General features: G+C 41.8%; 1 protein-coding gene across 2 annotated transcripts in view; it reads left to right on the top strand.

The window, feature by feature from the left end:
- OLFM4 (olfactomedin 4) overlaps positions 1–13,362 on the top strand; it is a 31,192-nt gene extending 17,830 nt beyond the window's left edge. For both annotated transcript variants that reach the window (XM_040056350.1, XM_040056349.1), the window contains exons 4-6: positions 2,742–2,954; positions 3,847–4,000; positions 12,334–13,362. In XM_040056350.1, the coding sequence (XP_039912284.1) occupies positions 2,742–2,954; positions 3,847–4,000; positions 12,334–13,127 (1,161 nt within the window). In that variant the 3' untranslated portion in view covers positions 13,128–13,362. The remainder of the gene's footprint in view (positions 1–2,741; positions 2,955–3,846; positions 4,001–12,333) is intronic.
- Positions 13,363–25,318: the final 11,956 nt, after the last annotated feature.

Raw genomic sequence — 25,318 nt, forward strand, 5'->3', positions numbered from 1 at the left:
TAGTTATTGGTCTGTATCCCTAAAAATAGGATATGCACAGAATTTCTGTGCCTGTCTGTCAAGAGACTACAGGCAGTCTGTAGCAGGTAGATGCAGTAGAAGAGCAGGGATTACAAGCTGCTTAAATCTATCTGCCAGTCAACAGAGCAACATTGTGTTCTTTGTTCAACTGATATTTCTAACCCACAGAATTTCCTCAACCAGATCTGAGCAGGTGGGAATCTCCACAGTGAGCATTGCAATGCTTAACAGATGTGCTGGATTTATCTGCAAAAGCAGTATAGACCTGTTAGTGCAGCACTGCTGAGAAAATTTTATTTGTCCAATAATTCGCCGGGGGAGCTATTAGCTTAAGCTCTCTCTGATGCTGGTGTGGCTGTGCAGAGCACTGCAGAGTGATGGTGCTAGTTCAGGCACAGCTATACTCTGCTGGATAGTGTTGACATGTCCTTAAATGACCTAGATGGTTGACTGAGTGAAAATCCTCTAATAGGGGGAGGACTTCATGTCTGCATTCTACAGTCAGGGCTGAAATATCTATGTATGCTCTGTTCCAGCCCTCAGCATTTTGTCCAGGCTCTGAAAACCCTGGAGAAATCTTCAAATTAACAGGTTTCTCACTAATGAGTAGCCATCACTAATTCCACCAGCCTGTTTATTTCAGTGGTTTGAAGATTTGGTCTGTATTGCATTATTATTACCACTATTACCGTGAGAAAGGTTATTAATACCTAGATGGATTTCCAGATACCTCTGTGATAGACATAGCTTCACACAGCAGTGCAATTTTGCTCAAAAATGAACATACTTCATACTTCTCATGCTGTAATAATATTCTTTCTTTTTTGTTGTTTTTGTTGGACAAACTCAAGACACACAGTTTGCCTTTGAATATTTTTTTCCAGATATTTTTTTCTGAGGTTCTCTTTCAATATCAAACTGTTTTTGATGATCAGTGAAAGTGTGAGGTCCAACTACCTCTGACTTCTCCAAAAGGGTTGCTTGTTCCTGCTGTTACCTACCAGATGATGGTGGCAATCAGGGAAAGTAATCTCAGCTATCACTGTTGCTAGCCAGTTACAAAGAACTAGGTCTAAGTCTTTTAGGCTATTATTTTTAGATTCTTAATTTTTTAACTTTAATTGTATGACTTTCAATTCCTAGTTCAATAACTTGAAGTTTTCCTGGCTTGATCTGGGAGATCTAGAGCATCCAGTGCTGTGAGCCAGGGTGCTTCTGCTACAACTTGTGGAAACTTGACAGTTTTGAGCAGCTCGAAGTCTGTCTGCACACATTTAGAACAGATCTGTTTCAAACTCAGATTTAAATATACGGAACTGAGCATCCTGATTTTGGTGTATACTATGTATGTCCATGCAGGTTTTTTGTAGTGGCGTAAGATTTACAGTATAGTTGTGCCACTATTGGCAATTATAGTTCTGAACAGAGGATCTACTCTTATGCTTCTCCTCTTTAATCCACTTCACAAAATAACTTAAGGATCCTCTTCATTAACTTCCATGCCATGAGCTACCATACCTCCTCTTTGGTACACAAGGGATTCAATCAAGATTGAAAGGAATTATTTGATAAATGTGGGTTTTCTCCTGGGTCCCTGTCTCTAGGGCTGCTGCCAGAGCAGAAAAACAGGGAGTCCATAGTCTTCATACCATAGCTGGATTTCAGAGACAATGGGGAAAAAGTACTGACTTTATATAATGTTAAGCTAATGCAAGAATACTTGAGAAGATGGGGCTTAGTCTTTCAGCTGGAGAAATAATAGGAATGGAAATTACAGTGCTGTAGAAAAAGGCACAAATACCATCTGAGGCTTTAAATATGGCGTTACTAGTGCAACAAACTATTTATATTTATTCCTACTTATCTTTTGTGATATTATGATATATGAAGCATATGGGAGAGAAATTATGCCCCTTTACCGAAGCGTTAGTTTTCAAGGAACTAGCACTTCTAAGGGAAGTCCCAAATCCATATAATAGTCTTAACATTCTGCTTCACAATGCTTGTGCTGTGACCTTTATTTTAGCAGATATATGTGTGAAAATATATTTATCTGGACAACTATTTAATGATTCAAAGACTGAAAAGGATGCTATATAAATTACTCCAGATAACACCTGCCATATATCTAACACTGCCATTTAAACCAGATTTGATTTTTAACACTGTGTTTAAATATTTCCTCCCTGCCCAAAGAGAAGCATCAAATGAGTTCTGCCAACGTTTGACACAATTCAAATGTTCACAGGGTAAAGTCCTATTTGGATTCAGAGTTAACAGGAAATGAAGTTGAAAAACTTGGGAATTCTTTATTGCATTTTGCAGCCTTCTCTGGTTGCTTTTGAGAGATAATTCACTGCAGATTTCCTAATAAAATTTTCACCAATGTAAGTTCTTGACATACTGAGGATAAAATTAGCTCACAGAGACAATATTGGCAATGAATTTAAAAAAATTGAAGACTGCGAGTAAAATTCTGCCTTCAGTTATCCCCAGGCATTCCTGTGGGGATTTTGTGAAACTGCCAACAATAAATGAGGGTTAAATTTCATTTTTTTTTTTTTAATGTATGTGATGAGAATTACATTTATGCAGTTTATGTGAAGAATATATATGGGAAGTATGCATAGGGTACTCAGAAATACAATAAGGATGTCAAACGGGCTTGTCTTATTTGCTAACCTGGACTTGAATATGTATCTCTTTTTTCTTGCTTTCAGGTTAGGGAGTACTCAAAAAAAATTGAACTGTATCAGCAGCAAATCGTCAATCTAACCATCAGAGTGCAGCAAGTGGAGACGGGTGGTGTATCTTACACGGAACTGGACTTCCAGTTACTGAAAGTGGAAATCCGTGACCTAGAGAGACTGGTCACTCAGCTGAAACCCAGCCTTGTTGGAAGCAATGTCATCGTTGAGCAAATATATTTGGAGGTATTGCCAAGGTCTTAATTAGTCACAGAGGGTTCAAATACACAGATAGTTTCTTCTCTCTTTAGGTAGAGGAAATGCAGTCTGTCTCTACTGCAGCTAGTGGAATTATTTTAGCATTTCATCAGCATAAATTAAAAGAAAGCTTGACCTTAAATGTATTAACATCTTATTCCTTGATATAGAGCACAGAAAAGTAAAGAAAAGGAGTCCACTCCGGTTTTGCCAAATATCTGCCTGAAAATTGAAAGTTTTGCATAGTGTGAAACACACAAGCTGATTAATTTATTATAATAAATATTAATTTACAGACCCCCATGCTTGAAAGCCTGTGTGCTTTAATTTAGATAATTAAAAAAATTAGCTGCTGGTTGCTAAGGCAGTGACCCAATCAATATGAAATCAAGAAATGGGAAAGACTATCACCTTCCTAGAAGACTATAAATCACATTTTCAAAATTGTAGTTAATCACTCACCTAGAGAGAATAATTACTTAAGATGGAAAGTGAAATCTCATTTGCTCCATTGTCCTCTAGATCATCAAGCAGGTGATTAAAAACACTATCTTTGCAAATGAAATTTGAAGATACTTTTGTAAGGCTGGAAAAAGTATTTTTTATGTTTAAATGTGTAACAGCTAGTACTTGCCTAAGACTTACTGGATATTTTTACACTATGAGTAAAATAACACTATTTTTGCATACCGTTATACAGCTTAATCTTAAAGCATATCCTTGTGGTTACATACTCTGCTGGAAATGTCAAGCTGAGGCCATGAGGATAAGGCTTATTTCTTAGAACCTTTTTCTGTAGCATCTTCTGTGATCAGTCCTGCCTGCAAATATCTGTAAAATAATGTTGACATTAAACGTGCTGTCATTTTTTCCCCTCTAGATCGCCAATCTGACTGTACTGGTAAATGAACTAGAGTCACTGGACAAAAACAATGTCCTTGCAATTCGTCGACAAATTGCGTCTCTGCAGAAACGATTGAAAGAGTGTGAAGAGAACGCAACCAAAGCTACACCACCTCCTTACTTCCCACCAGGTAAGCACTTCTGTTGGATAACTCATAAAAGATAATGTAATACAAGGTTAGAACTGTAAATGCAGAGACTTTGTTAATATTAAATACGATTGTAATGATACTCCTTAGCTCTTGAAAAATTGAGCAGACAGCTCCTAATGTTTCATCAATGGTTCAAAAGGAAAATGAAGGCAGGAATCAAATTCTTGCACAGTAGCTGTTTTCAGCTAGAAGATGTTGCAGTATGCCTCTTACCTATAGTGTGAAAAGTGAATTTCTATCCCTTATCCCTCTTCTCTCTCTTTTTTTTTTTTTTTTTTGTTTCCCCAGAACAATTACCTGTGAGACATGATATTTTTTTTTTACTAACTAGCTTTGATTTTTAATAGTTCCTTTAAAAGTGACCTGTGTTCATGGCAGTATTGCTCTAATGTTTCTTGGAAAATGTATGTGCAACTGTTGACATACTAAAGCTGTTGATATGCAAGCTCCAGAAGGGAGCTTCACATGACGATTACTTCAAAAGTAATCAAAAGTAAAAGTCAAAAGATGATTCTAATAAAGGTGTTCAAGGGACCTGGTGAAAAATTCTGGTCTCAGGAAGATAAGATTGAGCATTATTACTGATTTCAATGGAACTAAGATTTTATAGTTTTCTTACCTAGGAAAGGTTATATTCTGGGGCCTGGGTCAGTGACTCTGAGAGTGCAGTTCATATAATGCTGTTAAGAGTTATGGGGTGTGTGGTAATTAGCTTATAACTGAAAGAATTTTTGTCTTGACAAAATGTTCAGTTTGAAAAATCACATTGTGAGTGAACCATAGTCTAAGAAATTTTGAGAGTCAGGTATGATATACTGAAGCAAAACAATTAGGAAACACTAGATTAGATATGCCAGGTCAAGAACAGGAGCATTCCTAAAACCACATTAGTCCCCTGAGTGTTTTATACACAGGGGATTCCTTTAGCCAGAGTATTGTAAGAGCAAAACTGCTGTGTTGCATACAATACCCAGGGGAAGATTCTTGCTTTTTCACATAAGTTGGTTAACAATCAGCTAGAGGAGCCCATAATAAAGGAGGAGCCCATAAAAAAGGAGGAGTCGTGTCCGGCTTCCAGTGAGCACAAGTTTGCACTTACCAGCATTTACCTCTCCTCACCCTGAAGTTAGCTAATTCAAACATCTAATTGGAAAGGTGAGAGGCAGAAATACAAGCTTCCCTTAGGGTGAGCAGTCCCTCCATAAGGCTTCATGGTGGTGCAAGTAGTTGCTGTGTTTCTCTCACAGAATGCATGAGTAACACCTTGTCTGGGATTCAGACAGGAGAGAAAGCTGAAACAAAAACCTGCAGTAAAAAATCTCAAGCCCTTTCTTAAGCTCCAAGGGCTTAAAATGTTTCAATGAAACCCCTCCACAATGTTTTAGAAGTACTTGAAGGGCATCTCACTGATTTATTGAGGGTGATGGTGTGTGGAAAGAAACAATCTCGTTCTCTTCAAGCCTATAGCAAACTTTTCTTTTGGTGAGAAAGTACTGAGCTTTGCAACAAGAATATTGTGTCCTTCCATGAGTGATGGAGGAGAGGGCTGCTTTTATCATCTGGGTGAATGGCGTGCCTGTGGGACATAACAGCTTTCACTGTGCAGGAAAGGGGAAACTACGCTTGGAGTGCATCTCCATGCAGGGATAGGCAAGCCATGGTCTGGAGTAGGATGGTAGCTCTGGGATGGGTAAATGGAACTGCATGGAACTGTGACTGTAATAGACTTATTCAGCATTTTTTCTCAGGGCATGGTAGGGAGATGGATAGACTTTATCTGGTCCCAAAATGGTATTGCTTTAGCATTGTCTTATTCCTGACTGGTCAGACAGCTCAGGCACCTTTGGCAGTACTGCATTGTAGCAGAAAAGAATGAAGGAAGTTAAAAGCCTACTTGGTATAACAACTTCCAGAGAGTTACCAGCACTGACATCAGCCAAGGACAACTTCTGGTGTTGTCTGTAAGTCTTTCTGCCCAGAGGTAGGAACCTGGGAGGGGTTAGAGGGTGTGTGTGAATGTATTATTACATGGCCTCCTATTAGGGTGACTGTGGTCTCTGAGGATGGCACAAAGGATTGGTAGAGAAACTGTTGTAGGCTGGCAAGTTTTCTTCATGTTGGGAGATGCCAACTCTACAGATAACCAGGTGTTATGTAGGTTCAGATCCCTGCTAATCCACGCAGAACTAGCATGTTGTGTGACTGGTGAGGAGCAACTACCATCTGTGCAGAGGACTTTGTAGAGCAACTACATGTCCTGCAGACTGTATCTGAAAACACTTAGAAGCAGTAAGATATTTTTGCTTGGGAAGATGAAGTAAGTATGTGGGAGAGCTGCATCTCCTACCTGGTGGTCATTTCGGAGGTGCTGCATGGATGCTCACAGCTAGGCCTCTGGAGCTTTCTACCACCCACTTGTGTGTTTGAATACCATTTCCGTACGTTTTTCTCTGCAAGCTTGAATGCCTTGAATTCCTGCCAAACCTCTTGGCCTTGCCCTGATTTTAGTTCATATTATATTTATAATGTTTGTATTAAATGGACTCTTTGTCCTGTTTTCAGATTGCTTTTTCTTTTCCCCTTCATCCTCTCTCCTGCATATTTTGGGTAGGCAGTGTGAACTAGAGAGAGCTTGGCTAATCCCCAAGCCATCTAAGATCATGAGTCTAAATGCAAGTTTAATTAAATCTTCTTGCTTTGCACTGCTATAGTATGCAGCCCCTCTGACTCTGTCCCCCAAGGCTTTTGCTGCTGTATTTCTCCTAGAGAGCAGGCCTGTTCTCAAATAACATAGCAGAAAGAAATCACTGGTTTCCATTTGCCTTACCCTCTGACTGGAGAGGTGTGTGTCTGAGTGTCTGGTATGTAGGGAATCATCCCCATTATTGTCACTGGCTTTATTATCTGCAATGGTTCATGGCATCTCTCTCCACTCCAGTAGGAAGAAATATTTATCCATTCATTTTCCTTTGGGTTGATCTCATGTGTCTGCACTGGTAGGTATATAGAGAAAAGACCCCAGGATGGTTTTTTTGAGGACTCTGCAGCAGATTCTGTATTACATCTTACTGAAATGATCGAAGAGCAAAAGCAGGAAGAAGTGAGTCAGATGAAATTCAAAGGGAAAATGGAAAGAAAGGAAAAAAGGAGCAGTGGTGGTGTGGGTTTTTTTTGTTGTTGTTTTTGTTTTTTGTTTTTTCCTCTCTGGATTTTATACTTAGAAATTTGGATTTTATACTTAGAAATTAAGCATTTCAAGCTACTGGTGAGTAGGTCTCAGCAGGAGGAATACCTGGAGTAGCCTAATGCTGAAACACAGGCAATCCTATTGGAGGCTTATAGTGATTTCACTCTTAGCTTATGTTTTGCCTCCTATGGACCCAAGCTGTCTGTGTTTTTTGAATATTTTGGGCTGTGTTTTGAACTGAATGCATCTGCACACAAAGACAGAGACATGCCTAGAGGCACTTGAAAAGAACTGGCTAGTTGTCCTCCCCAAGACTGCCTGAACTGCCCCTGGAGACACTTGCATTTATTTACTGGCATTGGAGAGAGCTGAGCTGAAAGACCTTAGCTGCTTAGTTGTCTTAAGGCAAGCCAGCCCTCCCTCCACCTCATCCCCTGTTGCCAACATAGATCTTCTTTTAGGCAGCTGCAAGCCTGTGCCTGTCCCCCATGATGTTGGGGAAAGACTTGAATGTCTTTGTGGGTCTTCCTGTGTCAGAGAGACAGTAGGAGCCAGGATAAGCCTTTCCTTTAGAGCTCTGTCTTCGGTATCTGAAGCCCTAGTAAGGCTGGTAACAGCTCCCACACCTGGATGCAGTGGTTCATCTAATGGGAGGGGAGGGTGCACATCTGGTGCTCGGCAGCATGTGTGAGAATGTAGCACCAGCCTGCTTCTGGTGTCTGTGCCCCACGTGAGAGTTCCTTCCAACGGGGGTCCCACCTTGCCTCATGACCTTTGGATGCATAGGCCAAGGGTGGTCCCTTCTCTTCTGCAGTCAGGTGCTGCTCGGTGGGAGGAGGCTGCTGGAATATTTTCTTGTACTGTTGGAGTATGAAGCTGATGTGCTGTGCCAGTGCTTCAGAGTGAAGTGGGTAAAGAGCGACCCAGCAGCCTGTGCCTCATGCTCAGCTCTGCAGCCTGTTAGCCAAGCAAGTCAGGCTCCCTTCAGTCCTGACAATTAGGTGTCAGCTCTTTTTCTGATGAATCAGAATCAGTATATAATTGAGCTGAGATACTGGTTCTTTATGTGAGGATAAGTATGTATGTATGTACCTGTGCTAGTCCTTCTCTTCTCTGTTTGCTACATAAGCACAAGACAAAGGAAGGCAGGAATACCAGGATGTCATTTATCTGTGGCCCAACACAGTGGAGAAAGGAGTTAAAAACTTGAAAGTTTGAATAATGCATATGGATTTATTTCAAGTACCTTCTAATATTTACAAAATTACATGACATTTTGTTTCCTTTGTGCATTTTTCTCCCACAAGATCTAGACAGGGAGGCAAGTTTAGATTAAATAAACAACAATGAATTCTTCTGAACCTGTGTGAAAGACAGATCATCCCCGACTACCACAGAGGTTTTTTGTAAAAAAAAAAAAAAAAAAATTATGGGAGAATTTTCAAGGAAATAAAAATCAAGCACATACTCTATAGAAACCTCAGACAATTTTTGATGTCATTAAAACAGAACACACTTCTAACTTTATTTTAATAATTCATTGTTTCATAAATAAAAACCAAACAAGTGTTCAGCAGAGAGATCTCTTTAAGGGAAGAAATAATAATTTATTATTTCTTTTGTAAAAAAGGTCTCTCTGCTGAACACACGTTTGTTTTTTATTTATGAAACAATGTATAAATTATTAAAATAAATCTGGAATTGTGTTCTGCTTAATGACATGAAAAATTATTTGAGGTCGCATATAGATGAGCTTAGTGGTGCTTACTACCTGCAAGCTTCGGTGCTACATTTTTTAAACAAATGAAGAGTTTTAGAGCATTTAATAACCATTTAATTCTGAGATAAGTTTATCGTGATTTAAGCACAGTAATATATTCAATATGTCACCAGCTTTAAAGAAGTCCTCATGTCGGAGGTAGCAATACATAATAGAGATATGAGAAAAAAACAGCTCGATTTGTGAGGTTGGCAGGCTACAAGCCATTTTGCACTGGGTGCCTTAGCTTTCTTCCTTTGCATAAGCTGAGGTGTAAGCACCTCCAAATGCTGGTAGCTGTGCCAAGTGCTGAGGCCATGTTACTAGACATGCTACATGCCATTTCCAGAGACACAGCCTGGCCAGCCATACAGCAGTGCCTGCCTTGTGTGCTATATTTGGAAATGAGGTTTCTGCTCCAGGGCCTCATCCTTTGTAAAGCACTTAAGTGCATGCTTAAATGCTCATCTGCTCCGAGCCAGGAGTGCTGATTTGAATAGATTCTTGGTGGCACGGAGGAAAGCAGCATTCAACCAGGGTCATGCCATGTTTCAGCTGCAAGAAACCCAGGACACAAAAGTGTCTGGGAGAGGAGATGGGAGTGTTTATATTTGCCATCAGATGGAGACTCAGTGATGAAGAGCTGCTCCCATGGGCAATACTGACCCCAAGAAAGTTGCCAACATGGCCTGGGGACATAGGGATTTATCTCATTGTAGTGGTTTATATTTAATATAAAGCTGTTCCCCACCTTCCTCCACAGAGAGGAGGCTGCAGGTGAATCACAGATCCATCAGGTCACAGTAACTAGCATAGGACAGTACAAAACTGTGAGGAGTGAAGGTGTTATGCAGTAGAAGCAGGAAAATAGTACATTTTGAGAAAGGGGGAGACATGCAGAGCTTCACTGCCCAAATTGACTTTACACATTGGCACAAACGTGCTTGGACATTACTAACATTCAGGACACAGGTTTTCTAGTCCCACACGTAGAGCACCTTTCTGCTGGGCAAAGCAGATCAGAAAAAGACTTCCCTGCTTTTGCAGCTGTGCATTTTTTTCACCAATTATCTTGTTTCCCAATCTTTTTCCAAGTAGAATACTTCAGATTGCTCTGCCTCTAATTTTCCTTCTTTCTGTGAGATAGACTGCAAAGCTATTGAAAACAACATGTCTCCTAGACCTTTTCTGTCCATGGTTTCAGAAACCATGCTGAAGTCTGGCCATGTTTAGGGATGGTCAGCTTTGAGGGCAAAAGATAAAATTTTTCTCTGTTATTCCTCTTCTTTGTACTAAGACAGAGGTTATTTTCATGCCAGACATCCCATCATATGACTGAGCTTATGAGCCATTCTTGTCATAGAAGCTGCAGAAGAAATTGTGACATTGGTTCCCACTCAAAGTATTAGAACCTCAGAAGACAGTCTTGGCATTCAACAGCACCATAGCTGTCAGTGCACAGAGTTCCTGTTTTGAGAGAGATATTATTAACACCAAAATTTGTGGCCATTAATTTATCCCCTTATTGATGTGTGAGACTTGGGTCTATTCATATTATATTCCATCTTTAATAAGAAAGACTATCTAGTGTCTAGAACACCCTGGTGAAGTGGGAAACATTGGCGTATCACTAAGTTTGTGAGCTGGTGCCAGCCACTTGATGTCTCTGTCTCTGTTACCTCAGGTGAAGATAACCTTACAGAGAAAAATCTGGGACACTTTTGTGGCAGCAATACAAAAAGCTAATGTTAACACTTGGAAAAGTGCATGCTGGTTTTTGCCAGTGGCAGATTCACACTCATCAGAATTTGAGGGACTTTTCTGAGTGGAGTTTTTTTCCTACCAGTGACGTATGCTATTGAGAATTTATCAGGAAATAGGAATGTCACTAATTCAGCATGAGTAAAAGGAAACTGTTTCTTGCATTTCAATTATTTTTTCCATGATCCTGAAAATGATTTTGCAGTTGATATGTGTAAAACAGAGCTGTTCTGGTTCAGATTGAAGTCATATTTTCTTTAGAGTCACCCCACATGAAAAGTCAGAGTAATATCAGTCTACATTTCCTGGGCTGTGATTGTTACTGTCTGCAGATTTCTTTGACAGCCTGAGGTGGAAGGCACCATGTGGCTGTGACACACAGTTGTAAGCTGTGATTCTGACAGCAGAATGCTAATCTGAAATGTGACTCTGGAATTACTGCTGCTGCTGCTCCTTTATTCCCCTCCACAATGAAATACACAGAAATCAGATGCTCCTCATTCTTTTTCCCTCATCTCCCATGCTTTCAGTTCCACTGAGGTAGAAAATAACCTAAAATGCTTCTGAAATTGTATTTTCCAAGGGATTTCCTAATGCATCAGGCTGGCCTGCTTCAAATGGGTGAAAACAGAAATCTGTCCCTTGTATGGAGCAGCACAGTGAGCACTTACTTTCTGTGAATTAATCCCCCACCTCCGCTTTCAAATAAGTGTAATAATATGTACTCTATTTTTTTTCTGATTTTTTGAGTCAGCTTGGAGTACTCAGTGCTATCCAGTTGCTGATCTTGGCCCAAAATGAGCCTTTTACACATGAAATTGTGCATTTACATCCGTGCTTGGTCACAAAACTATTCCCCACTAAGCACAGTCTAGAGGCTACTTCTCGGTTTCTCTTCTGAGATTCAGGTGGTTTTAGAGTCTTTTCGCCCTCTGCAAAACCCTGAGCCAGACACAAGAAAGAGACAGAGTCTTCAGGTTCTGATTTTCAAGGCTGCATGCTCTGTTTATTGTTTCTTATCTTACAATTTTCTCAGTGCCCAACAAAGGTCTGTGCAGCTGCTCAGGCATCTGGTGACTCCTCCCGGACTGGGCAGTCGTTATCTTTTATACTAATTGTTATGTGTTCTTTATTTATCATTATTTCCCAATACATATCACTTATACTAAAAAGGTCATCCCTACTTCGACCCAATCTCCTTAAACTACTTTATGCCACCATCACTGCAGAAAATGGAGCAAGGGAAGAAGAAAGAAGAACAGGAGACAACTCTCAAAATCCTCCATCTTGCTCCCATCCACTTCCATACTAAAAACCCAAACCTACTGTTTTCCCACCCTGTGATAAGCTAAACTACTATCTTTCACACTCTTGTGGCCTGCAATCCTTCCCGCAGTGCAGGAAGCCTTTCCCATGGACTGGGATCAAAGCCAATGTCCCTCTGGGCTCTGGGCCAGGGTCCCAGACCCCCCTGTCCAGGTCTCTGACCTTCCAGGGCAGCCAAAGGAATGCCCTGGACTCCAACAGCTACTGTCTGCAAAACCTCCCTCCTCGTAATGACATTTGGAAAACCTGTTTGTTTTGTTTTTTTCTCTTTACTTACAGGTACCTGCGTTCACCGTGGACTGATGAATGTTAGCCAGCCTTATGTTGCCAAGCTGAACTGGAGAGGATTTTCCTACAAATACGGTTCCTGGGGTAGAGGTTACTATCCCTCTCACCCAGAGAGAGAAGTCTATTGGGTTGCACCATTGAACACTGATGGGAGATACCTAGAGTACTTCAGAATTTATAATTCCTTTGATGATTTGCTCCTGTTTAAATACTCATATGAAAGGAGAATAACATATGGGGAAGGAAGTGGTGCAGCCCTTTATAAAAATCACTTGTACTATCATGCTTATAGTTCGAGAAATATGGTGAAGCACAATATAAAAACAAACACGGAGGTTTTGAGGAAGGAGCTTCCAGGTGCTGCTATTGGTAACCGCTTCTCTTATGCAGGCGTAGCATGGCAGGACATAGATTTTGCCGTGGATGAAAGTGGGTTATGGGTAATATATTCAACTGAAAATAACATGGGCAACATTGTGATTAGCAAGCTCAATGAGACCACACTTGATGTGCTAAGTACTTGGCAGACGAGACAGTACAAGCCATCTGTTTCCAATGCTTTCATGTTATGTGGTGTTCTTTACGCCACAAGGCCAATGAGCACTAAGCAAGAGGAGATCTTCTACATGTATGACACAAGTACTGGCCAAGAAGGTAGAGTTAGTATCATCATGGATAAAAAGTTAGATACAATCCAGAGTATTGATTACAGCCCCACAGATCAGAAACTATATGTTTACAGTGATAGTTACCTTGTAAGATATGATGTGACTTTCCAGCCTTAGTACCTCAGCAGCACATGCGTATGATAAAACTGGCAGCAGCCGGTATGAGGGATCCAATGGACCTTTAAACAACGCTGCTGCCAGTTCAGAGTTCATCTGATCTGATGTACTGGATGTGGGGGTGTCATACAGGTACTTACACTCTTTAAAGGGATTGCCCACTCTGACCACTAACATTGCTTGCAGCATTTGGTACTACGGGGTTTTTTAGATTTTGCTTGGTGTTTATTGGTGCTTGGTGTTTTACAATTGTCTCTGGGGGTAGATTCAGTGCATAGATTTAGTGCTTTTTGTTTGCAGAAATAGATGGGCACAGACTATCTGGTGACCAAGTAGCTAATTACCCTCTTATTTGCATATGTCAGAGTAACACAGGCAAGGTACTCAGAAACAGAATGAATTTCCACTGATCTTCATCAGAGTGAAATGAGGCCTCAGAGAAATTAATTCAAGGATTAAAATAGGAAGTAGACTTTGTTGGAAGACAGCAATCCATTTGTTAGCTGGAAGCAGTAGTATCTGGCTCAAGACTTCAGGAAGGAGGGTAAAAATGCGCTTTACTGTGTAAGTCCTACCATAGGAAGGGAAGAGAAGGCATTGTGGAAGGGACAGGGCTCACTGGCCCTTGGCAGCACTGATGCAGTGGGACAGTGGCCCCTAGCCTCCACCTATAGCACCTCCAAGCAGTTCAACACTCTCCCAAGCTGCCACACCACCAGGCTGCCTTATTGGAGTGCTTGTAGAGGCAAAACTGGCAGTATGGTTTTCATCAGTTTCCCCTTCTGTCCCACTCTGCTTCCCTTATTAATTCTGTGTGTCTAAACCTGGCCCTTTGAATGGTCTTACTACAATCTGGCTATATACTTCATTTTCCAGCCAGTGCAGTGCAAAGAACACTGTTTTCCTTTTCTTTATGCTCTTCTAAGTTTATGCAAATCCTCCCATTGACTTTATTGGTCACGAGTGACTCTTGGTGTCATTGCCATAGAATAACAGGCGTGTTATTTGATGTGCCTCTTTTCAACATTTTTGCCATTCTGTAATTAGATTCCTGAGAGCCTTCTTAATCTAGGCTCCAATTTGTTCCCTGGGTAATTCTGTCTTACAGCAAGGTATGAGGTCTTGTGGAAAACATGAGTCTGGTCAAACTAATAGAAGACATAATATGTTTTTCATTTTTTAGTGGGTATTGTGTGATAGTTTCTGAATATGTGCACTGTGACAATATCTTTCATCATGTCAGAAAGCAAGCTAAAACACTGAAATTCAGACCTCTGAAATGACGAAGAAAGCAGTTCGTGTGGTTAGTTTTCTTCTGTTACATATACAACCGTGTCTATGCCCTCTGATAATCAAAATCAACGTGTATGCAAATGATTGCCTTTGTTTTAATAAAAAACTGTTTCAAAGAATCTCAGCTGTTCTATAGAGCCATTTAAAGCTATTTGTGACAAATAGGTAACTTCTGGGATGCAATGGGAACCCTGGGCACTAAATATTTGAAACAGGATCACTGCACTCACTTGGACTCTGTACGCTTAAGTAGGAGCAACGCAAAGGTGTGAATCTGTATGTCAACAAGTATGGAAAGGGAGCTTTATTTCCCTGCATGGAAATATGTTAGCTGGTTAGGGCAACACTTCTTCACCAAACTGAGATGCTACTCAAGATATTGGAGGCAGATGAACTGATAACATGTTTTGAATCCAGGTGATGCCACTTATCAGGTATCAGCATCTGTTTCTTGGAAACCTGTGAAATGAATTTGAAAGCCATGGAGGCATTGGTGCAGTAATCAGATCAGGAAGTACAGGCAAGGCTGCTGTGTGAAAAATCTGCAACAGACCCAATAAAAATTAGGCTGAGAAAGGAAGAAGAGAATACTGCAAAAAAATTTTTTTCCCTCTTCATCTGTGTGTGTGTCAAGGAAGGTGAATAGCTCTCCACTTATTATCAAGAAATGCCATCAGCATGGGCCTTGAGGTTCCTCAGCTCACAAACTTTTAGGGAGGGAGTTCATGTTAGCATGCAAATAATAGGTTCTGGTGAATTGATTGTGTTTCTCAAGTTCTTCCTTCAATGTCTTTAATTTTCCAATAGCTTTAAGCTGAAGAAGCACAGATTTAGGTTAGGTATGAGGAAGAAATTTTTTATGTGAGAGTGGTGAAATGCTGGAACAGGCTGCCCAGAGAGGCTGTGGATGCCCCATCCCTGGAAATGTTCAAGGCCAGGCTGGATGGGGCTTTGAACAACCTGGTCTACTGAAAGGTGTCCTTGCCCATGGCAGGAGGGTCGGAACCAGAAGATTTTTAAGGTCCCTTCCAACCCAAACCAAAAATTCTGTTGTTCTATGATTAGTGAGGACAGCTTTCTCCCCTTTGGAAATCACATTCAGCCTGGACTGGGGGCTTCCATGGTGAGCTGGATGTGGGGATGCTCTGATGGTCCACCATGTTCAATTGCAGTGTGGCCCAGACCCTGTGTGGCTTGGCACCAGGCTCCAACTGTGACCATTGAGGGGGGAAGATTGTGACAGCAAGCCATCTCTTCAGGACGCCACTCAATGTCACTGCAGAGTGGCTAAAGCACAACTGGGTTGGCGCTTGGTAGTTCAGCACCAGAAGGAAAGCAGAAACATCCCTGCACTCTCAAAACTTTAAAATACCTTGTGTAGAGGGGCTGGGTCAGGATGTTTCAGTGCTGGCAAGGCTGAGCCTGTCTTTTGATTTTTGTCCTGTAGTAGGACATTTCTCATGTGGCAGGTGCCAGGGTGCAGTGGGGACTCCCCACGGGTCTGTCAGGGCAGGCCAGGCATCCAGGGGTCATCCCACTGCCCCTGAAAGGATCAAGGCGGCCAGTGGGCACCAGAGCAGCCCCAGGCACTGGGCAGCCGTCTGGGGACAGTCCAAGGCTGGGCAGGGCAGGGCTGTGGGGAGCTGGATGTGGCATGACTGGTTGGGGGCTGACATGGGATCCTGGGCAGGATGGGGGGAGCCACAGCAGGTTGGCATGGTGGAAAGTGAGGTACATAAGTGCCCCTGGGGCACAGGCAGTGCTTCTGTTAATAAGCTTTGCAGAGCTGTAAAAAGATCACTGTCCTTTTTAAAGCGGAAAAAATAAAAACACACAATGACTTTATTTCAGCACTCAGCCTATTGACTTGGCATTTCCGCATGGAGGTTTTGGGGTCTATAAACAATATTGAGCATAAATAGTTCCTGCCACAGAGGTAGGTGGAGAGGACATCTGTCTCTGCAGTGACACAGGGAACTGCAGTACAGGGACTTTGAGGCAATTTTGCTGATGAGTGGTTTTCACACCACCGACTCAAAACACTCAAGGTAGGAGACTCAGCTCTGATCCATGCATCGATGGTGAGAGAGGGGGATCTTCTGCAAAGGAGTACTTCAAGAAGTGGGACTAATACATCTTTTCACTTCTTCTCTTAGATGTGTCCATTCAGGCCTTGGCTGAAGGTGGTTCAGTAGAGCTGGCCATTAAAATTAAAATGTGTTCTTGAGCTGGCCATGGCACACAGCCTTGAGCAGGCCTCACTCGCTGTCCCTGTTTCCCCCTGTTTCCCCCTCTTCTGTTGTCAGTGCTACCTCTGCTTTGTTTGGTGAATGCGTGTGTCTTCCCCTCTGCTTTCTGGGCTGCTGCCAGTTTGCAAGCTGTCAGCCATGTCAGGGGAACACTCGTTCCATCCTTTCCTTCTTCCTCGGATGTGAAGAAGACCCTACTCCATACTTCCCAGCATGGAATTTTAGTGGTTTGGTGGATCTACACTGTTTCTTGAGAAGGCTTTTGCCTGCAATGACGTAAGTTGCAGTCTGTCATCCTCTTTTGCCTTTTGCAGTAGTCCTCCTTGGTCTCACTGTTTCTTTAATAAGTTAGATATAAACACTCTATTCTTTGATCCAGGACTTTCACATCCTTTCCTCTGAGCAACCAAGTTACCTGAGCCTCTTTGTTTTGCTGCCTAAACAATGCAACAAAGCCAACCTTCTTCATCCCCCTGCTCCCTTGTTACACGCCTTTCTGTTTCTCCCACCTGACACTTTTCTCTGCGATGCCCTTGCCTGGACTCCTTTAAATTTCTCATTAATTTCTCTGTGAAGATCTTGATAAATTGCTAACTGGCTACAGTTAACTTGTTGCTTTCAGTAGGAGACTGGTATTTATATGCATCGTGTATTCAATTAGCTGGCACATGAGTGCATAAAGCTGGCACGCATAAACTCTCTTATTATTCATTCCCTTATGTCACTCCCTCACTCTCTGTTACATTTTACTTGTTATATCTTGTCTTAAACAGAGTCTACATGTTCCTCAAGAGAAATACCTGTCTGAGTTTGGGTTATACAGCAGCCAGCATAGTGGGTTGCTACCTTCCTCCTCTTTCCTGGGTACTTCTGAGAAATAAACAATAAGGAACAACAAGAGCTGGCCAGGGATTGTTGCATGCATCTGTGTTTTTGTCTGAATTTCCGTGCATGCTGCGATGTGTGCTGCATATAAATTGGCTTTGAAAAGTAGGCAAACAATATGCTTCCAGACAACAGTGTAAACATTCTGTTGGAAACCGTTTCAGTAGCTATACGCACATGATGTAGCTACAATGCATCACTAAATTTGTACCATGTGGGGTAGAATCACTTTTTCTCCTGTAAATATTTGGTTTCTTTCTCTTCTTTCTTTGCGTTTTTGTCACTGCACAACAGTTGCTCCCTGAAAGCCACAGACCACTGGCACAAATGTAAGACATGTGCAGAGTCTGCAGCCACAACCTGTTTCATACTGCCAAACAACCTGTCATTTTGCAGGACTAGGAGTTCTCCTAATGGGACAAAATGCTTGCTTTGTTGGTGAGCTGGGTTTGGAGAGATGAGAATTAAGGGCTTGCAGCATGACAGTTTGTAAAAGTGAGCACGTCCAAGGGTGAATGCGTGTGTCTTCCTCTCTGCTTTCTGGGTTGCTGCCAGTTTGCAAGCTGTCAGCCATGTACAGGGAAGCAAATGGAGTGAGGGAGGACGTATGGACAGCCCTTCAGGGAATGGCTACTGCCACTGGCCTACATTCTCCAGTATGTTTGGCCGTGTTGGCCGTGCTTGTCCTTGGAACACATGGGAAAGTAAATTTGGCTTTAAACCTCTGCTCTTCCTCAGCAATGAGGTAGGAAATCACTGGCCCAGTCCCCAGCTCAGCAGATCCTAAACTTCCTTAACTTCTGCCTGCTAAGTGTGATTCCTATGGAGTAACTGGACACAGTCATATCCCACATAACATCTCTCTGCCTTGGGTCCCTGCGTTATACTGGAGAGAGAAGGTGTTGGACAAGAGTTCTATACAGCTAGTGGATCTGCTCATGGCAGGAAGTGTCACTGGAAGAAGACATCTGCTTCTGGACATCTGCTTTTGGCTAAAAGAGGGCAGAATCCTAGACCCAGGCCCCAGGAGGACTCCTTGTCACCCCCTCTGCTTGAAGGTAGGATCATGTATGTTTGAGCTGCCTTTGACAGCTGTTTGTGTAATCTAGTCTTTAAAATTTCTAATGATGGAGATTTCACAGTCTCCCTAGTGGCCTGTTTTGGCACTTAACTACTCCCACAAGTAGGAAATTTTTCATAAACCTTCTCTGCTGAAAGTGGATTTAAGGAGATAAGCATGACTATGTCACTGAGACCAAAGGCTTAGCTGGCCCAGCATCTCTTCTGTTATTGGCAGTGGCCAATAACAGAGGCTTCACAGAAGTGTACAGCAACAGGACAAGGATGCAGTGATAATCCTGCCACTGGACTTCTGTAGCCTGAAGTTGGTTTTGTTGGTCTGTCTGCAAGAAGTTCAAAGCGCAGCTCTTAATTCTCTTCTGTGTAAGAACAACTTGTGTCATGGATAATGCTTTTCATATGGCTAAAATGTCTTATTTTTTTCTAGAAAAAGAAACTCCAGATTCCTGCCCCTTCCACTTTGGTCAAGTTTTCTAAACCTTATAAAATGTGCGCTGATTCTCATTTGTAGTTGACCTACAACTCTTTTAATCATCTTTTAGGAGAATGGACCTATTACCCGCTAATCTCATGGCTTATAACACTTTGAACTGCCACCATCTTTTCTATTGCTGATGAGTTTTGGCCCAATCTGGTTTGAAAGGAAAAGGCTAAAGAGCCATAAAGAGAAAAAACCAAGAAGATAGGGCTAATACCCTAGCCCAAGCAATATCCTGAACACGGAGAGTCCCACAGCCTGCCTCTGGCACTGGATGCTCATGAATGATGTGCCTGAGATACACAGAAGCTGCCCTGTAGAGGAACCAGCCTAGTGCTTCCTCAGAGGGGTGCAGAAGAACTGGGCAATCATCCCTTAGGGCCCAGGGTATTGCATTCCTGCTTGCATGGTAATACAGTTTTCAGAGGGGGAATGGAGGATTTTCACCCAAACCCCAGCCCCTGCTGCGTTGTAATGAGAGTTGAAGGATATGTGAATTTGTATGGGGTTTGGCTCTGACTCCTACTGTTGCACTGCCAACTTACTGGGAGATTTCATTCTTTGGCATTTCCTCTGGCTGGCTCAGTGTGTTTGTTGGTTGTTCTGCATCCTCCTCTGAGCAGCTCAGGTCTTTCACAGTATTACGTGGGGAGCTGCAGACATGTCTGTGCCCTGCAGTGCCAGTCCTTACAGTGACACTTGAGTCACTCAGCTGCAATGATGCAAAGTAGCCAGTGCCCCTTGGACCAAGGACAGAATCCTCTTTGCTTTCATTTGGCGGTATAGACAGATTCTTGAAGCTGAAAAACAGGATAGCTGTTTTAGCAGATGCTAACATGAGCACTTGGCTAGCAGGCTATGCTAATGTGGCTAACTGGCTTCCAGAGTGCAAGCACTCTGCCATAGAGATGACCCAGCTTGTTTAGACATTCCTGACGAGCCCTTCGCCAGGAGTTTCTAAACCCTCAGTGGCATGGGTACATCGACAGGCGACTTCCTCAGTGCAGAAAGTCACTATGCAACAAGGGGTCGGGAATATATTTTGCACCTTTACCTAGTGAGCTGTAGTTTGGTTAACCTACTGGGTTCTTGGCTCATTTTAATGTATCTATGTGACTCAGTTAATTAGCTCCTGACCTGTAATCAGGGAGGGCCCAAGATTACTCTGGGAAGACTGATGTGATGGAAGATTGTTGTCATTGCCTGTGTGATAGAAGATCATTGTTGGAAAGATTGACGAAAAGAGCACAGGTTCTTGATGTTTATGTGGGAAGCACATACACAAGCTGCTCAAATCATCACCATCTGTATTGTGAACAGACCCCAGAGCATTAACCTGTTCTATTGGTTGCCTATGCTGAAAATACAGTTTTATGTTAGCAAAGCTGAGGTACAGATCTTTCTTATGCATAATGCAGGACATTTTATACATTTGACAGGAATGCAATTTGAAACATTTTGAATGGAAACATTCTCTGCTGAATTGTTTTGTTGTGATGAAAAATACCCCCAAGAAAGAGTGACGTTAAAGATACCAAGTGTTTGGAACTCAGGAAAGTTTGGAGTGATAAAATGCACCTTGATTTAAGATTTTCTGCATCTCCATTTTGGTCTATTTTAAAGATTAGGAAAAAGGAAAAGATTATTTTGGCATTTAAATTGGGGATAATAATGATTAGCTCTTCATAAAGTAGTTTTTCTCTGTGGGCCACCCACTCTTTCACTAGCAGTAATTTAACTTGGAAACCTCAATGTGAGAAAGGGAAGATATAATAATAATCTTCATATTCATGCAAAATTCCTTGCCTTTATAAGTGGGGAAGGAGGAAAAGTCAGCTGGAGGTTGTGAAAGATCTCTTTATCTGCAAAACGTTCCTTTTATAGCTTCTCTTCCTTTGAAGAATCTGCAGCTTTCCAGAATGGGGGGCAGTTAGGTTTCTGTAGGAGAAAATAAATGTGTGCACCTGGGTTTTTTCTGCAGACTACTCAGACGTTTTTTGCTTTTGACCAATGTGACTCCCTTAAAAACTTGGGGGTGCAGTCTGTGCACCTTCACACTATGCCCTGCCACGCAGAACAGGATCCAGGATGGGGAATGGTACTGTTTCTGGCATCACCAGCTCCTGCAGGGATTTCTTAGTGCAAATCTTTGGCAACCAGATTATGTTTTGGAAGTGATTCTTTGATGTCTTCTTATTGAGGGCCTGGGGGCTTTAACTGTGTGTCTGTTCTCTGCTGGAGATGGGAAGTATTTTCTCTTTTCCGAAGCTCAGAATAATTCCTGCTTTTCCCTTTGTATGAGCTGTAAGAGAAGTGGCCCAGAGAGATTCAGATGTGCATCTGTAGCACAGAAAAAGGCTCAAGGAGGCTGGCAATTATTTTTCTTATTCTGATCCCTGGAGTGATGTCTGGAATCTGGGGTGATGTTCATGGCATAAGAGACTTAAGACAAAAGAACGATCTGTTGATTTTTGTTTTTATCCAGTGTTAATTCTTCATGTTTCTATATAGAGAAATATGAGAAAGGAACACCCTTCTGTTGCAAAGCAACCTTCCTAAAAGCATTTGAATACAGTTAGATTCATAAATAAGTGACTTTTTAAGTGCACTTATTCCTCCTGGGAACAGAGGTAGATTCATAACCAGATCACAGAAATCCATTTTTGCAACCCTCAGGAAAAGTATTGGCAGTAGGTATATTGCAAGAATAGGGCTGAGTCCAAGTGTCACAGACTGACATACTGGTGAGAGATCCCAGCTCTTTCACAGCTGATTTTTGAAGAAATCTGCTTGGAGTGCAGAGACAGCAAGTGAGGAAACGCTTTGTGGGTGATCAGCAGTGCAGCGTGATTCCTCATCCTTGGATATTTACGAGTAAGGATCTTCTGTTAGTGAATAGCTTCATCTTCCAGCACTGGGATTTCTATGACTCAGAGGATATCATATGGATCATATGGATTATATGGATATACCTTTTTTTTTTTTTTTTTTTTTTCTTTTTCAGCTTGGGAAACAGAGCTCCATATGAAACGTGTCTATAAAACATGAACAAGAAGTTTTTACACTGCCAGCCTATGGTGTGGTTTGGGCTGAGTGTCCTAAGGTAGACTAAAGATGATATTTACAGGGTAAAAGTGCAAGTTGTAGATACAGATTTGTTATCAAAATGGAAAAAAGGTGTTTGAATGATTTGGCTTTGAAAAGCTTCTGGGGCGGAACACATAACAAAGACAGACTACAACGCTTCTGGACTTTTAGTTTTCAAGAGAAGTAATGCTTAACTAAAATTTCCTGGCAGTTAAGTACTTTATTAAGTAAGCTTTTACGCATTTTTCCTTTAAATATTCTGTGTTTATAGCTTGTTCACAACATTCACAATGTAGTTTTGGCCAAGAATTATTTTGTACCTGCAAAACACACAATTTTATTTCATACAGTGAAAAATACTGTTTGTATTGAGCAAAGCACCAAACAAGGATTTAGCAGTAGCACCTGTGGAGCATTCCCAGGAGTTAATCCTTCACCTATCTTAGTAAGGAATTAGCAGACTGCAACGGGGTGAAAAGCATCTTTCATCACTCCACATTGTTAAATTCCTTCTACTGTGAGGAACAAATTACAAGATAGGTGTTACCAGAAGTACTTGTGGCTGTATTGACTCATTTGTATTGAAGGTCTCAGTTTTACCGTATTGAAGGTCTCACTTTTACTGCTGAAATAGGGCACTCTAAAGAGCACTGCTTAGTTTTAGACATTTCAGACATGATCAGCAGAAAAGTGGTTAATGTGCTGAGAGCTGGAAAAGAGATTATGGTTAAATGGAGCAAAAATTGCCATTTTGTACCTGACTCTTCACACAATCCTGCCTTCGTTTGCAGCTGTATTGTGTCATCAAACCATGAGCAATCCATGGGGTTTCAGCTGCATGACTCCCATTAATTTTAATCAGAGTCAGGAGAATAAACTGCTGAGCAAAGCACTCTGAAAATGTACCCCTCCGTTCTTAACAATTATATTACTCTGCTTTGTGTGGTGGGCAATCTTTAGGAGGCAGAGCCTGAATGCTGCATCATTTCAATACCTGCTCTTTGTGCATAATGAAATCAGCACAGTTTGCAGCCTGCTCCCTATACAGTCGACAACTGATTTCACTGCACAAGTGACCAAATGATCGACTTCAGCATTTCTCTCGGTGAAACAGATACAAATCTTTCAGGGATCTATCAGACATGTTTCACAGGATGGAAAGACTGTTTAGGAATATTTGGTGATGTCATCCTTTAATTAAAATTGTTGCCAGGATACTATCAATTTACAGAGGATAACTGTGACTGTGGCAGTTCTAGTGCTAAAAAGAAGAACGAGTAACAGCAGTCAGAACCAGTACCACGTGTTTAAAGCTAGAACAGAAGTCCAGGTGAAAGCTGATTAGTTTCTTTCTCTTCTTTCTTTTCCACTGCCATATTTCCATGAACTGTAGCAGGCATGCACACTCTGGAATGGTCCTTGCAAACAGCCCTGAAGCAGTCAGAGCCTGTGAGATGCTGAAAATCCTCATCTCTCATTAGTGTCACTGACTGAGAGATACTCAGTGCTGCTCAGAACCACCGATAGGCAGTGAGCACGTCGAGCTGGCATCTAGCCCTCTCACTGTGTATGTGCTTCCTGGCTTTTATGCCCCGGATCAATTGTTCTGAGTAAATAACTGCCCTCGCTTACAAATCTGCATTCTGAATAATTTCTTCAGCATTCAAACATGCCCCAAGCTTTTACATAACCCTCAAAGTGCAGATAAAACCGCAGAGATTTCCTGTGGGAACTTTAAAAAAACAATAACCGCAAACTCCTCTGAAGGACAGATAAAAATGTGGTGAAAGTTTCATTAGCAATGAACTCCAGCCCTTTTAGTTGCACTAGCACCCATATTTTTTGTTTGGTGGGACAGTTTTTGCACAGATGTCAAGTTTTGCTACTTAAGGAATGTGAAAATGAGAACAGAGTTTTCAATGCATTTGGATCAGCAGGCATAATCAGGTCTTAAGACTACCCTTCCTTATCCAGATAAACAGAAATTCTTTACAACGATTTCTGAAGTGTACCATGTTCCCATTTACTCAGACACGCAGTGCTTATAGTGGGAACCATTGAAAAGCGTTGTCCTGCATTATCTGAGGGATTTTGAAGGAAATGAAGCAAATCTGCCTTACAATACATTGTTCCTGCAAGGAAGGATCTCACAGAATCTAATCTTTTTTTCATTCATTTTTTAGTGTAGCCTACACAAGAGGCAGGCTCTTCAGCATAATTTGTATGATAATAGCATTGTTTCGTCCCAAATATGGTGCACATCTCAAGGACCTCCATAGTTACATCACGGGGATTGTTCAGTCCAGACAAGGGGGAGGCAGTTGTGGAGGGAACAAGTCTAAACACAGTGAAGTGAATTTCAAATATTACTGTTAAATCGTTACATCACCTTTCTCGTCTGCCACCAAAGAGCCTTTTCAGCAAGAGGGACATTTGGCTTCCCATGGAATTTCTGCCAGACCAGTATACACTGAGCTTTTCCAAGAGACTTATTCTCCCAAATGTCACCTGTCTGCCTAATCCTGGACTGCAAGATTAGGCAGTCAGTAAACACTTACCCTCAAAACAGAGTTCCTTTTTAGTGTTTCGAGTGTTTAGTGTTTTTAGTGTTTAGAGTTTCCCTTTATGGGAAGTTAAGGACAAACTTCTGGGAATTTTGAGGTAAATTGGGAAGTCACTTAGACCTTAGTGTAGTTTAGGTCTAGAGCTGTCTGAGGTGCTGTGCCTGGTCCCCACAGCAATTCCTGAGGGATCTGTGCTTCCCATCCCATAGTCATGATACCCCATGGTATGCTGCAAGGTCCTAAATACCCACGTGAAAGCAACCACAAACCAATTTATTAATAATTATAATCATCTGTAGGGCTAGGAGGGCTTTAAGGAACCAATTGGTGTTTGAGATTGAGGTGTCCTACAGGGAGATTGCTTCCATTTATTTTTTTCCCTGTGGATTATGCAAGGAGCCCAGGGAAACTGGCCTCCTAATTTAGGTGCTTTTCTGGGATGCCTAAAGCTGGCAACATGAATCCCCCAAGTGCCATTTAGAACAGTGCCTGGGCTTCCACAAGTGAAACTAAGTGCTGTTATGACTCTATAATCAGTAGGTTTCTTATAACACA

Source organism: Hirundo rustica, chromosome 2 (assembly GCF_015227805.2).
Source record: "Hirundo rustica isolate bHirRus1 chromosome 2, bHirRus1.pri.v3, whole genome shotgun sequence".
Lineage (NCBI taxonomy): Eukaryota > Metazoa > Chordata > Aves > Passeriformes > Hirundinidae > Hirundo > Hirundo rustica.